At 35.7% G+C, this 14,869-nt stretch overlaps 1 protein-coding gene across 1 annotated transcript in view; it reads right to left on the reverse strand.

Annotated features, from left to right (window-relative positions):
• Positions 1-14,869, reverse strand: part of RAP1GDS1 (Rap1 GTPase-GDP dissociation stimulator 1) — a gene marked incomplete at both ends in the record, with an annotated part of 127,576 nt that overhangs the window by 16,353 nt on the left and 96,354 nt on the right. Inside the window, 5 exons of the mRNA XM_080697193.1 lie at positions 7,052-7,191; positions 8,363-8,488; positions 9,407-9,541; positions 11,334-11,465; positions 11,885-12,028. Of these exons, the coding sequence (XP_080553319.1) occupies positions 7,052-7,191; positions 8,363-8,488; positions 9,407-9,541; positions 11,334-11,465; positions 11,885-12,028 (677 nt within the window). The remainder of the gene's footprint in view (positions 1-7,051; positions 7,192-8,362; positions 8,489-9,406; positions 9,542-11,333; positions 11,466-11,884; positions 12,029-14,869) is intronic.

Here is a 14,869-nt window from a genome sequence, read left to right on the forward strand (position 1 = left end):
AACAATCTGACAAAAGATTAACATACACTGTGAATAATGCTGCTAATGACATAGATATGCATGCATTACTAAGGTGGTCTGGTTTCAATTCCTTTGGGTAGATACCCAGAAGTGGTATAGCTGGGTCATATAGTGAGTTCATTCCCATTCTTCTGAGGAATTTCCACACTGATCTCCAAAGTGGCTGCAATAATTTGCAATCCCACCAACAATGTAGCAGAGTTCCTATTTCCTACACTCTTGCCAGCATTTATTACTTGTTTTAATGACTGCCATTCTAATTGGGGTTAGGTAAAAAAAAAAATATCAGTACAGTTTTGATTTGCAGCTCTTTGACTGCTAATGATGTTGAACGATTTTTCACATTTATTGGTCATTTGTATTAATTTTGCAGAGTGTCTATTTAGTTCACGTGCCCATTTTTTATTGTTTTTTTTTTCTTTTGGTGGCAAGTTTCTTGAGGTATTTTTTTTGGGGGGCGGGTATATTCTAGATATTAGTCCTCTAGAGGAGTGGCAAAGACCTCCCATTTTGTCAGTTTTCTTTTAAGGTTCTTGATAGTTTCCTTTACAGCACAGAAGCACTTCAATCTAATGCAATCCCACTTATTAATCATTTTAATTTCCTGTGCCTTAAGGAAGTTTCTATTACTGCATATATGTTAGAATGTTGGCCTTATTCCCTTTTCTTGTAATTGCAATGTTTCTGGCCTAATTTCCAGGTATTTAATCCATTTTTAACTTGACTCTTCTACAACGTGAGAAGGTAGGACTTTCCAGTTTTTACATTATTTATAACCACTTTTGTCATCACCACTTGTTGAAAAAGCTATCTTTTTTTCCAGTGCATGTTTTTGGCCCCTTTGTCAAAAATCAATTGGTTTTCAGTGTGTAGATTTGTTTCTAAATCTTTTATTCTGATCCACTGTTTTTGTGCCAATACCATGCTGTTTTTACTACTATGGCTCTGTAGTTTAGGTTTGAAGTCAGGTACTGTAATGCCTCCTGCATGGTTCTTATTACTGAGAACTATTTTGGCTATTCTGGGTCTTGTGTTGTTCCATATGAATTTTAGGACTCATTTTCTAGATCTGTGAATAACATCAATAGGATTTTAATAAGAATTACAGTGATCACTTTTGGTAGGATGGTAGTAGCCAAGATTACAAAATTATGCCATATTATACAATGGAATTCTACTCATCCATAAAGAACAACAAAATTATGTCTTTTGCAGGGAAATGGATGGAACTGGAAATATTATGTTAAGTGAGATTGGTCAGTGACAAAAAGTAAAAGGCTGGATGTTTTCCCTCAGATGTGGAAGAGCTGGGGAGAAACTGAGATACAGGAGGGTCTCTTGACAAAGGAGGATAAATACTAGTGGGATGACAAAGAGAGCTAAGGGAGGGAAACTCCAATGGACGTGATGCACACACACAAATTAACCAATGCCAAACTCAATACTGTGCATGGGACAATACTGTCAATGAAGGACTGGGTGGGAGCTGAAGGAAAGCTCACCAGGTGCTGAGTGCATGTATGTCTCTATCACTTCATCATGCTGTAGATTATAATGCACCACTAAAAAAGAAAAGTCATAAAATAAGATGGAAGGGAGCTTAAATGAATATAGAGAAAAAAATTAATATCCAGACTATGTAAGGAACAGATAAAACTAAGTAACAAAAAAACAAATAATGAGCTGGGTGTGGTGGCGCACACTTGTAATCCCCGCGCTTGGGAGGCAGAGACAGGAGGATCATGCAGGTTCAAAGCCAGCCTTGCTGGCTTAAGAGACCCTGTTTCCAAATAAAAATATAAAAAATAGGTGTCTGGGAATATAGCCCGGAGGTAGAAGGGTTTCAAGGAACCCTAGTACCCACCCCCCCACACACAAAAAAAATTAAAAATGGACAAAGGTTACGAATAGGTAACTCTCAAAATCAAATGGCCAATAAATCTATGAAAAAACGTTCAGTTCATTAACAATGAGAAAAATGTATGTCAAAACCACAATGAGATATCATCTAACCCCAGTTAGAATGACTATTATGAAAAAGGCGAAATTAAAAGATTTTGGCAACAATGTGAGAAAACTCTTATTCACTAATAGTGGGTATATAAATTAGTTCTTCAAGAAACTAGAAACAGATATGCTATATGATCTGTCTATCTCACTTCTGGATGGATGGAGACACGCACACGTATAAAGTGATACTATGTTTGCTGCTATACTATTTACAATAAATAAAATATGGAACAAACCTAGATGATCATCAATGGACAAAAAATAGCGGTACATATTTACAATAAAGTGTAACTCAGGCCGGGCGTGGTGGCGCACGCTTGTAATCCCTGTGCTTGGGAGGCTGAGACAGGAAGATACTGCAGGTTGGAAGCCAGCCTCTAAGAGACCCTGTTTCCACATAAAATATAAAATAGGTCTGGGAGTATAGCCCGGAGGTAGAAGGCCCCAGGGTTCTATCCCCAGGAATGTGCGCGCACACACACACACACACACACACACACACACAGTGTAACTCAGTCATAAAAAAATCCTATCATTTGCAGCAAAATGGGTGAAAATGGAGGAAATTGTATTAAGTGAAACAAATCAAACACAGAAAGTCAAATAGTACATATTCGGTCCTATGTGTATAAAAAAGAGAGTCGATGAAAATATAACAAGTGAGGTGCTCAAAACTCCAAATACTAAACAAGGATAGGGAGATGAAAACATTAATTACACTGAGTTAATCATTATACTGAATTCATGTATTGAATTATCATACTACTTTATAAAAATTTGTACAAGTAATAAAAAGTAGGCTCAAGATGTACATGATTGCTATTAAGTGGTACTTAGTACTGCCAAGGATTTAATGTTTTGTACATATTATGACTTTGGTGCACTCTCAAAGTCATAATGTATATAAATCACCTGGCTAAGTGCCAGGCTTGTGAGGTGAAAGCCGTCATTACAGGACAACACATGTCCCAGTATGTCAGCTAGCCTGCAACCTGATATTCAGAACCGCTCTGGACCTTTGTCTGAGGTACTCTACACCCTTCCGTTATCTTCTCTGCATAATAATTTAGACATAATCATTCAAATACCTTCCAGGCGTGAACTCTAGGTCAATTCTCAGTAATGGAATTAAAGATGGCTACATTCAGCTGGATATAGGGGTACACATCTATAATTCCAGTACTTGGGAGGCTGAGACAGGAGGTACAGGTTAAAGGCAACTTGGTGAGATTCTCAGCAAGCTAGTGAGAACCTGTTTCAAAACAAAAAAATAAAAACTGGCTGGTGATGTAGCCGGTAGGTAGAATGTCCCTGTGTTCAACCCCAGTATCACCTACACAGAAGATGGTTAAAATCTTGTATTATGTTCACCAAATAATGCTCCAATGCCCTGATAATTGTATTCTGCAAAACAGAAGAGCTCATTAGAAGTGGGAAGCTTTGAAAAGTTAGCTTTGTCCTCAATTTTTTGCAAATCTCAGATAAATTTAAATGTTACCAGATAAGTATGCTACCAATAGATAATAAGACAAGAGTTCTATAAAATAAAATAAAAATACTGAGGCTACAATTCCTAATTTGGTGAAGGATGTACAGGAATGCAGCATTTGTAGCTATTTTTTATTTTAAAACCTTAACCCACGTTAGCATTACCCAAAGTATGTGCTATTGTTGGCAGCTGCCACTTAAAATCCTTTTTTATTTTGTGGAATACTTCTTGGGATTATTTGATGAAACAAACTTTGACAACTGCTACTGAAAAGTAATCACTGACTCCATCTTAATGTTTGTTAAGTTAAAAAATAATTTAAATGAAAAGTTCTGACTTGGAATTTATGCGATAAATAGGCCTTATGGTTCTGGTAATTAAATTATGTGAATCAAAGTTCCTACTGACTAGTGGTTCATTCCCAACTGTAGGAAAGATACATAAAAGGGAAAAAATAGCCATATATACTGAATTGAAAACCTAGTTATAATGTGACTATAAAGTTTCAATCGTATATAGTTACCTATTGTTTTCTGTTACACACAGATAAGTTACTGTGCCATATTTTTCTTGTTCAAAGAACCTACATGGCAATGAATGCTTAATGGGTATTTAAAAAACTTTTTGGCCTGAATAGATAAATGAGAGAAAGAGAAATCTATAGAAATCTATAATAAATGAAAACGACAGAAATACCTTAAAATCTTCAAACCTCAATTTAATATCATGGCATTTGAATAGCTCTGACTCCCTAATATGGCTGCTTAAAAAGCTGCCATGAAGCCGGGCGTGGTGGGGCACGCTTGTAAACCCAGCATTCCCGGAGGATCGCAGTTCGCAGACAGCCTCAGCCACTTAGTGAGGCCCTCTGCAACTCAGAGGTTTCAAAATAAAGAATGAAAAAATAGGGCAGGGGGTATAGCTTGGAGGTCAAATACCCCTGGCCAAGACCCGCAAAAAAAGTTGCCATGAATCCTCCAGCAGACACATTTTTGTGTTTACTAATGGTCTGGCTGTAATGGATTAATTGTGGCTTCGCTGGCCTTATTACCACACACAACAAAAACTTATCTGAGAGTTCCAATTTCAGATGCAAGAAACATGTCTCTATTGTTTGTAGTCTAGTTGTGGTATCCTAAACTCTAACTAATGATGGGAATTCTCATGACAGTGAGCCAAGAATGAAGGGTAAACTCTACAAAAAGCACAGCAGAGCAGGCAGGGCGAGGAGTGTCAGCTGCAGCACTTCTACTGCACAGTTGATCAATGTCACAACCTCGCCTGGTGCCAAGTCCCACACATGGACGTATCTTTAAAACCACCTCTTCCTGAACCCTCCTGTTAAGTATTTTTGTCAGTCCCACCAGGCTGTCTCTTAAGATTTCCATAAAATTTAACAGTGGCCTTTGCTTCTGTGTGTCAAAAATGGCTGAATATCAGCAACTTCAAACTGTTCATCCCAAAACCTTAATACAGGTCTTCATCATGTCTCATTTATACTTTTGCAGTAACTTTTAAACTGTTTTTCCTGCCCCTACTAAATCCTGGAGTCATCTTTCTAAATGAAAGCCAAATAGTGGCACTGTAGCACTCTACTAACCAAGTGGCACTGGCTATTCTTTCCTCAATGAACAGTGTATGTGGCTTTAATGCTTTACTTAGCTAGCTGTTCTCTATCTGTGCCCTCACTAGACTAACTCACTGATAGTAACATTTTATACTGCAAGTATTCAAACATTGACTGTTAAACTGCAGAAATGGACCTGCGAGAGCAGTTATGACAGAGCAGAGTAAGAAGAGTTTCAAAGGAGGTCACTTTGCTTTTCTCTCTTTCTTCATGCTAGCAATTGAATATAAGTATATTCTGCCTCCAAGATATATCCCACACCCTTTTTAATTTGAAAAGGAATCTTGCTAAGCTGCTGAAGCTGGCTTCAAACCTGTAATCCTCCTGCCTCAGCCTCCCAATTTCTGGGGTTTATAGGTGTATCCCACCACACCCACCCACTAATCTTCATTGCTACCATCCATCTTGCCAAAATACAACTTGGTCCTGTGTTGTTGTTACTGACAATGCACAGGCTCTTAGGCTGCTCTGGAAGAAAGGAAGGCCTCGGCTAACACCTGTCCTTCCCTAGGAAAGCTCTCAAGATGCAGTACCGAATGGGGAGCACTTCTGTGGAGAACCAACTGGGACAGCTGTGATGGTGAAGTCTATTACTTATATGAAAGAGATTTACACAAGTGAAAGAATAGCTTTGCTATTTTTCTCTTGCCATCTTCTGTTCTATAAATTAAAATAGCAAGTGAGGCCAGGCCATGCTTGTAATCCTTGTGCTTGGGAGGCAGAGACAGGAGGATCGCGCAGGTTCGAAGTCAGCCTCGCTGGCTTAAGAGACCCTGTTTCCAAATAAAAATATAAAAATAGGTCTGGAAGTGTAGCCTGAAGGTAGAAGGGTTTCCAGGAACCCCAGTACCACCAAATAAATAAATAAATAAATAAATAAATAAATAAATAAATAAATAAATAAATAAATAATAGCAAGTGAGTTAGAATTCTAAGCTGCCTTTCTCTCACACATAGTTACCACTGCAGTTACATAGAATGATCAAAATGCTCACCTTAGGAAAGGATATTTAAAAAGGCATATATAATGTAGATATTAAGTCAGTTGCTGAATTGCTGGACTAGAATCCTACCATTGAGATATTTTAAAAAGTTCCTTTACTTACTTGTTGATTATCTGCCATATGCCAGACAGCTCACTAGGCTAGACACTGCCATGAGTTGGACACACACACTCTTTCTCCCTGCCTCCGTGTGTGTGTGTGTGTGTGTGTGTGTGTGTGTGTGTGTGTGTATAATTCCTATTTAGTAGTGCAAACATCAGATGTTTGGCACTCATCCTGGTGGTAAAAAAAAAAAAAAAAAAAAAGCAAAACAAAAATAAGTTGGGTACAGTGGTGCATGCCTATGTCATCCGTTCTAGGGATGCCTAGATAGGAGAATTGCTGGTTTAAGGCCAGCTTCATCAACTTGGTGAGATAATTTCAAAATAAAAAATACAAAAGGCTGGAGGTTTAGCCTGGAGATAGAATGCCCTGGGTTCAGTGCCCAGTACCACTGGTAATGATGGTGGTGGTGGTGGCGGCAGTGGCAGAGGCGGCTGCAGGAGCAATAGAAAACTCCATTCACTGAGTGTTTCCCACATCTCAGGTGCCAGCTGAGTATTTTTATATGATTTCACAATCCTCACAATACTTTTAGGTTATTACCTCAGTTTTTATATATTAAGATACCAAGATGTAAAAGTCCTGATCATTTAAATGTGAGAAAACTTGAACCTAACTGTTTGTTACCAAAACCTTACTCTTAACTATCATGAAATAGAAATCAATAAAAAGCTCAATCTTTATTTTCCCTGATTTGTTGATTAGTATATTTACATAAAATATATAAAAATACAAGCTCCTGATGTAGAATGTTGGGTTTCCCAAAAGGCTACTCTTAACATTTTCTTTGGAACTTACTTTTGATTTACTGTGTCGTATAAGGGCAGAGAGCAGTCTGTTTGACTCTCCCATCACACCAGCATGATCCTTGGCTTCACACCACTCCACCAAACGTTCCACTAATTTAACATTTTTTCCCAGTTGTTCAGCAGCTTCTGCTATAGAAAAAAAGGCAAGCCAAAAAGGAATGAATCACTGATAGGCAATTAGCTGAAATAATCGCTAAAGCTATAAAAGTGTACAGGAAAATTACATGTCTAAAAAACACAGGATGATAATTTTATTAAATCAAGAACTGCAAAATAACCCTTACCTGATGGCCTATTTGGCCTTTCTTTTTCCCACACAAAAATAAATGACTTCATAATCTTTTGGTTACCGTTGGTAGTTTGTTAGTACTCAGACTATAGCAAATGGTTTGTTTTTGTTTTTTGTTTTTTTGGTGATACTGGGGTTCCTGGAAACCCTTCTACCTCCGGGCTACACTTCCAGACCTATTTTATATTTTTTTATTTGGAAACAGGGTCTCTAAAGCCAGTGCGGCCGGCTTCGAAACTGCGTGATCCTCCTGTCTCCACCTCCCAAGCGTGGGGATTACAAGCGTGTGCCACCATGCCTGGCAATTTTTTTTTTTTTTTTGGTGGTACCGGGGTTCCTGGAAGCCCATCAACCTCCAGGCTACACTCCCTGACCTATTTTATACTTTTCTTTTATTTGGAAACAGGGACTCTTGAGCCAGTGAGACTGGCTTCGAACCTGCGCGATCTTCTTGTCTCTGCCTCCCAAGTGCAGGGATTACAAGCGTGTGCCACCATGCCCTGCTGCAAATGGGTTTTAAAGAACTCCAAGTAATTAATATGGAAGATATAAAATTTAGAAGTACATAAATAAACCTAATTTGTTCCTAGGAGTGGTTTTCATTACTGTTTCCGAAAATAAAATTGTTCCTTTTATTTGCAAAAGGCGTTTTTAAAACTTTTGACCATCACTACACTGAAACATGATTTTGAAGACAAGGTAAAAATGTATATGGAATGTAAAAATATAGACTCCTTCAGGAAAAAATAATAAACCACCATAAAACCAAGATTATATATACTAAATAGGAGAGATACAGTACAATTTCCATTTAAAGTTAGCTATTGCAAATAGGAGAATTAATGAATGGGGTTCCAAAACCAATCTCAAATTTTATTTGCTATATACTTTTTGAAAGCTAAAAAAAACAACCAACAAGAACAACAAAAGGTCCTTTTTAAACTAGAGGCACACTGAGAAGCACAACAAAAATGCAACTTGGAAAAGCATTTTTTTTTTTTTTTTTTTTACCTTGTGCATCTATTAACATTCTTAACGTTCCCAAAAGTTTGAACTGAACAGGGGGCATTTCAGATTTTAGGAATTTCAAAACTGTCTCTGTGACCCCAGCTGATAACATCTTTGCTTTATTTACAACTAAAAAGGAAGAGAAAAAGAGTTTGGTTAGATTTTGCTAGCGTTCAAGAGGATAAGCATTGGATTCAATACACATTTATTGAGTGTCTTTTAGCTTTAAGGCTCCACATTATATTTTCTATTTAGAAACAATCCTATCTACAATACAAAGAGTGGGTAGGGGAGAAGGGGGGGGAATGAATCCTGTTTAACTATAACAGCATAACATATGAAATTATACTGTTTTTTTAAACCAACTGCAAAACATTTACTTCCATAATTTGTAAAGAAAATCTCAAAATGTTTACTTATTTACTAAGAGCATTAATTTTTAAAAATTTTATTCTTGACCAAACTGTACTGCTACAGATATTAATAAACTATTAATATGGTATATAAACAAAACTAAATGCATATGGATTAAATCCCCTTATAACTATGCTTTTTCACCTGATCAGAAATTTACTTTTAGAAAATTAAATAGAATAGTTTTCACTATCTTCTGTATTATTTCCTATAATGTGATTTCACTGGCTCAAACACCTTTAATCAAAGACACATTAAGGCTGTTTTTTACAAACTGCATGTCTGCTTGTAGCAAAAGAAAAAAAAAAAACCTTAAGAAGTATTTTTTAGGGATTCTGTTAATTGATGTCATTAAGTTTAACTCAAGGTACTTCAAAAATATAATATATTAAAATTCAAGAATTGACAAAAGGTAGTAGAATTTTCAAATGATCTTATAAGATTATTTTTGTATTGTCTCAGAAAATGTATTTAACATACAATCTTCACTGATTAGTAAGAAGAAGTTGAAAAATTTGAAGATGTTTTTCCTCCTTTTCTTGGTCAGGGAAGGTCCATGAATCATGTACAGTAAGTATTTTCTTCAAATGATGTATTTTATTTTCTGCATACCTGCCTATTTTTGAGTCTTACCTGGAATGGCCAGATTTCTGAGGGCACTTAGTGCTGCATGCTGTACAGTTACATTTCCATCTTCTACATGTCTGTCCAGTAAATCCATAAGTTTTTCTACAATTCCATTGTCTACCATATGAATACAGTTTCCATCTGGACAAAACACAAGCAATTTTCTTCCTCTTAAAAATGCTTTCTAATATCTTGTTTTACTGATACCTTATCATTACTAGTCTACATTATAGTGAAAATGAGCTATAACAAGATAACATTTACACCAACTCTTTCACCAGATTTAGATTTTTGTTTTTCAAATGAGAAATCTGATTACAAAGACTATTTAAAAGGATGAAGTTTTAACCAAGTAATGTGTGCATGTACATGTATTATTTTGACTCTCACTAGATGCAATTGCAATGCAGCAATAAAAAAGTTGAAAAATAAAATTTTAAGAATTGGAAAAATGATCAGAAATCCCCTGAGTCTGATTATATGTCAAAGATGAGTAGAAACCACATGTTTAAAATGTGTAAAAGTTTTCATTTTTGGTCAAATATGACTGTTTTGTCAATGTGACAGTAGTTAGTCTAACTTTATTATCATGGCTAATGCTTCAATTATTTTTCAAAAAAATTTTCAAACATTTATAAAACAGGTTACAATGAACCATACTATTTATTTCACATTTATCATCAATCATGATCAATATTTTGTCAGTCTTGGCTCCATCAGTAAGGAATTACTCCCTAAAAGACAAAAGTAAAAAATGGATGTTCATCACTATAATATAGAGATAAAACAATCCTGAATCAAAAATCTAGAAGTTGGGTTTTTTTGACATGATGCTAAAGTGGAAAAATCACACAACTGATCTCATAGGATGGATCACAGTCACAATGCCAAACGCACTAAAAGTATAGTATAAAGTTACTTTCAGGCTAGAGGTATAAGGTGGTAGAAAATATAAACTTATTTTATGTTTCGACTTGGGTCCTGCCACCAACTCATGTCATTATGTATATGCAAATGTTACAAAATGTGAAAATATCCTAAACTCAAATCACTCTGGTCCAAGCATTTTAGTTAAGAGATACTAGACCTGTACTATATACTGATAGTTCATGTTAGAATAAAATCAAACCAAAAAGAAAAATAACCTGTATTTCCTAGACACATGTGATGATATGTGATGAAAGAATGAACAGGAGTGCCATATTTCATAAATAAACAGGCAGGTCTGGCACTTTTAAAATTTTATTAAACTAAATTCTACAAAAAACCAGAGGATTATTTTTATTATTTTTACCAGTTTTATGGGCATAAAACAAATATAATCCCAGAATAAATTCTTAAATTATTAAAGTCAAAATAACCAGCTGGGTATGGTAGTGTATGTCTATAATCCCAGAATTTGGAAGTCTGAGACAGAAAGATTGCAGGTTCGAGACCAGCCTCAGAAAATTAGTGAGATCCTCAGCAACTTAGCAAGACCTTATTTCAAAATAAAAAATAAAAATGGCTGGGGGTATAGCTCAGAAGTAGAATGCTCCTGAGTTCAATCCCCAGCACCACTAAAATAATAAATAAATTAATAACATAACCAGGCAAAATATATCCCCTTAAATCAGGGGTACATTAGAATTGGACTCAAGTTATACTAAGATCTGATGTGCAAAGTATTCAAAAATAAGCATTTCATGATCACTGTTCATTATGTTCCATCTATAAGCATTTAAGTGGATTACATAAAATATACAATTTGTTAGGTTTAAACTCTTAAGAATTTGTTAGAAAAGTTCCTGTAAGTATCTAAGAGTTCTGAAAAAAATAAGGAAGTAGCATACAAATGTCTAAACTATTATGGTTTTAGTGCATGTAAAGTAAAACAAAAATTTAAAAACACAGAACAATTGATTGACAAAGGAAGAACTGATATTTTTTTTACCATTTCTGGCAAAATTTGCAATTGCCAATGCTCCAGCAAGTTGTAACTGGTGGTTATTTGATGGAATCCAAGAAAGCACTCGCTGGAACACACTGCCTTTTCCGCCTTCAAATAGTTTCTGCATGGATTCATCTGGAGGTAAATGAACAAGAAAAATATAATTAGGGGTAACATCCACATTCCTAAGTGAATATTCAACTGGGCCACTACAAACCTCATAAACTACTAAATTCATTCTGGAAAAAGTGATCACTCTTTCTATAAGCTCTTCGTAGAGATCAGACAATAAAGAGTTTAAAATTTTTCTAGTGTAAGTTTTGTAGCTGTCTTGTCTATACAACAGTTGTTGAAATACTGGAAGGCTGCAAGACTCCTCTTTTTCAGGACCCTCATCTGCAGTTCTTTTCATGACATGTTTAAGGTTTCAAAACCATCACACCAACACAAAGTGAGACAAGAAATGAGTGCCTAATATAGTACCTACTGAAGAAACTTAACAGATTTGAAAACCTGACAACCATATTCTTTGACTGGCATAAATGACAACTTACCTCCAAGAAGTAACAGAACCATTAGATCTGAAGCGGTTTTGAGCTCAGCAATGTCATCCTCTTTATCACTATCCACCTTCTGCTGGACAATCTCTAGCAGACACTCTACAAGACCTGCTTCAACGAGCTGTAGTTTAATAGCATCTAAATAACAACAGAAACAACACAACCAAAAGTTTAGATGAAGTAGGAGATCAGGTATAAGCAATCCATTATAATGAACTGGAGAAACCCAAGGAATGAATAATTTAGATAACACACCTTTTAAATTTTGAGTTCCAAAGTGAAGCCTCTTGACTGTAAAGCTTAAATATACAAGAATTTTATTTCATTTTTCCATTTGAAAATATTTATCCTTTCAATATCTCACAGTACTCAAATTAATTATCAGCTGTGAACACAATGAATTTCACTCCACTATTATTACAGATATTATGTTTATATTAAGAAAGTAATATAACAGGTATGGTGGCACATGCCGGTAATTCCAGTACTTGGAAGGCTGAAACAGGAGTATTACAGGATTGAGCCCAGCCTTAGCAACTTAATGAGACCCTATTTCAAATAAAAAATAAAACAGGCCTGAGGGTATAGCTCAGAGGTACAATACCCCTACTAGGTTCAATCTCCAGCATCTTAAAAAAAAAAAAGCAATACTATAAAATACTACATATTATGCCTTTAACACACATACTTATTTTGTAAACTTGAAAGACACACTAGTGGGTCTTGAAAACAATTCAACTCTTTGAGAGTACAGTTATTAGTAAATATCAATTTATGGTAATAAGTACAGTTAAGATTCATATTTGATAGCCCAATTAATCTGTAACTTGATAAACTCTAAAAAGTGATGCTTTAAAACTTTTTTTTTTTTAATACTGGGAATTGATTCCAGGTGAATTCTACCTCTGAGCTACAACCCTCAGCTCTTTTTATTTTCATTTATTGTTTTAATGTTTTTTGGTACTGAGGATTAAACACAGGAACATTCTACTTCTGAGCCACACCCTCAGTCCTTTTTACTTTGAAACAGGGTCTTGCTAAGTCGCTCAGAGTTTTGCTAAACTGCTGAGGCTGGCCTCAAAACTGTGATCCTCCTTACCCTCCTAAGCACTGGAATTACAGGCCTGTACCACCACACCTGGTTTATTTTTCATTTTGATTCAGAGTCTCATCAACTTGCTAGGGATGGCCTTGAACCTATGATCTTCCTGCCTTAGCTCCCAGGCACTAATATTATAGGCATGTATTATCATGCGTAGGAGAAAAAGTAATGCTTTTAAAAAGGGTTCAGGTTTTTGGTTTTTATTGATATAAATTTTCTTGGGGCATGGGTACATGGTGACTTATTTTACTAAATTCTACTTCTGAATAACTTTTTTGTGTGTGTGTGGTACTGGGGTTCCTGGAAGCCCTTCTACCTCCGGGCTACACTACCAGACCCATTTTTTAAATATTTTTATTTGGAAACAGGGTCTCTTAAGCCAGCACAGCTGGCTTTAAACCTGCACGATCCTCCTGTCTCCGCCTCCCAAGGGTGGGGATTACAAGCGTGCGCCACCACGCCCAGCTACTTCTGAATGTTTTAAAATATTCTAATAAAAACTAAAATAAAAAATTTGAAGCTCTGTAATGGTTAACAACAAAATAAAGTATTTTAGAAACAGAATTTATATACTGATTACTCTTTAAAAATGATCTTCACCAAAAACTCCACTGTATACCAAATCAAAATTTTACATCCCTATTTTCTTAAATCTTTCATTATAGCATTTATTTTAGTAAAGTTTTATATTTGTATCCAGATCTGTTTACTAATAGAGAAGACCCACCTTATTAATTTTTTTAACCTAAACCGGCCTATCTGCTTTGAGTATAGGTTATATTCCTTAAAACAAATACCAATCAACTAACCTTACAAGTATATTTGCTACACAGAAGTTTCTAAAATTTAAATATTTTATTCACTGTTTTCCCTAAGATGTATATGTACACAGATGCATTAATAGAAGTTTCACTCTGTCATTTGGGAGGGAAAAAAAAACATTAAAAACATACACATCCACATTCTCAAGACTTTCTCTTTTAGGCAAATTTAATGTGTAAAAACTGAACTTTTTACTATCATCAGGGCCACTAATTTTTTTTGAATACTGTCTAGAATACAGAGTTTTTAACCAGAATACTTTTTTCAAAGGTATATTTGTACTGTGCCATGCTGAAAGTAGGGCATTTCCTTGGTTACAGAACGCTAGGGCTAGAAATGAGTAGCAACTAGAATTGAAATCATGATAAAGAAAGCCTTAAAAATACTAAAAATCTTCATCTATACAAACCCCAACATATGTTAGAATTACTAAGAAACACATGATGGTATGCAAAGGATTAGATTAGAAACAAGTTTTCAAAGCTATTGCTCCATTCAGTGCACAATTATAAAATAGAGGTAAAGGTGTAGATGAAAACAAAAAATAAAACATCGTTATTCTGAAATATGCTAAACATCATGGTAAAATTTTCAATTTCAGCCAGGTATGGTGGTACATGCTTGTAATCCCAGTACTTGGGAGGCTGAGATGGGACAATCCCAGGTTTGTGAACAGTCTCAGTTACTTAGTGAGCCTTCTGCAACTTAGGGAGACCTTGTTTCAAAATAAAGAATAAAAAATAGGGCTGGGGTATATAATGGAGGTAGAATGCTCCTAGGTTCAATCTCCATTACTGCCAAAAGAAAAAAAAGGAAAAAATTCAATTTGGCTGAGTGCAGCAGCATATGCCTGTAATCCTAATACAGGTTCACAACCAGCCTCAGCAACTTAGTGAGGCCCTCTGCAGCTTAGTGAGACTCCATTTCCAAATAAAAAACATCAGTCTGGTGGTGCGTGTGTGTGTGTGTGTGTGTGTGTGTGTGTGTGTGTGTGTGTGTGTACATACATGTGTGCGCATCATGTATATGTATGTATAAGGCAACCTCTGTCCTCA

Source organism: Muscardinus avellanarius (genome assembly GCF_963383645.1).
Source record: "Muscardinus avellanarius genome assembly, chromosome: 6".
Taxonomy (NCBI): Eukaryota; Metazoa; Chordata; class Mammalia; order Rodentia; family Gliridae; genus Muscardinus; species Muscardinus avellanarius.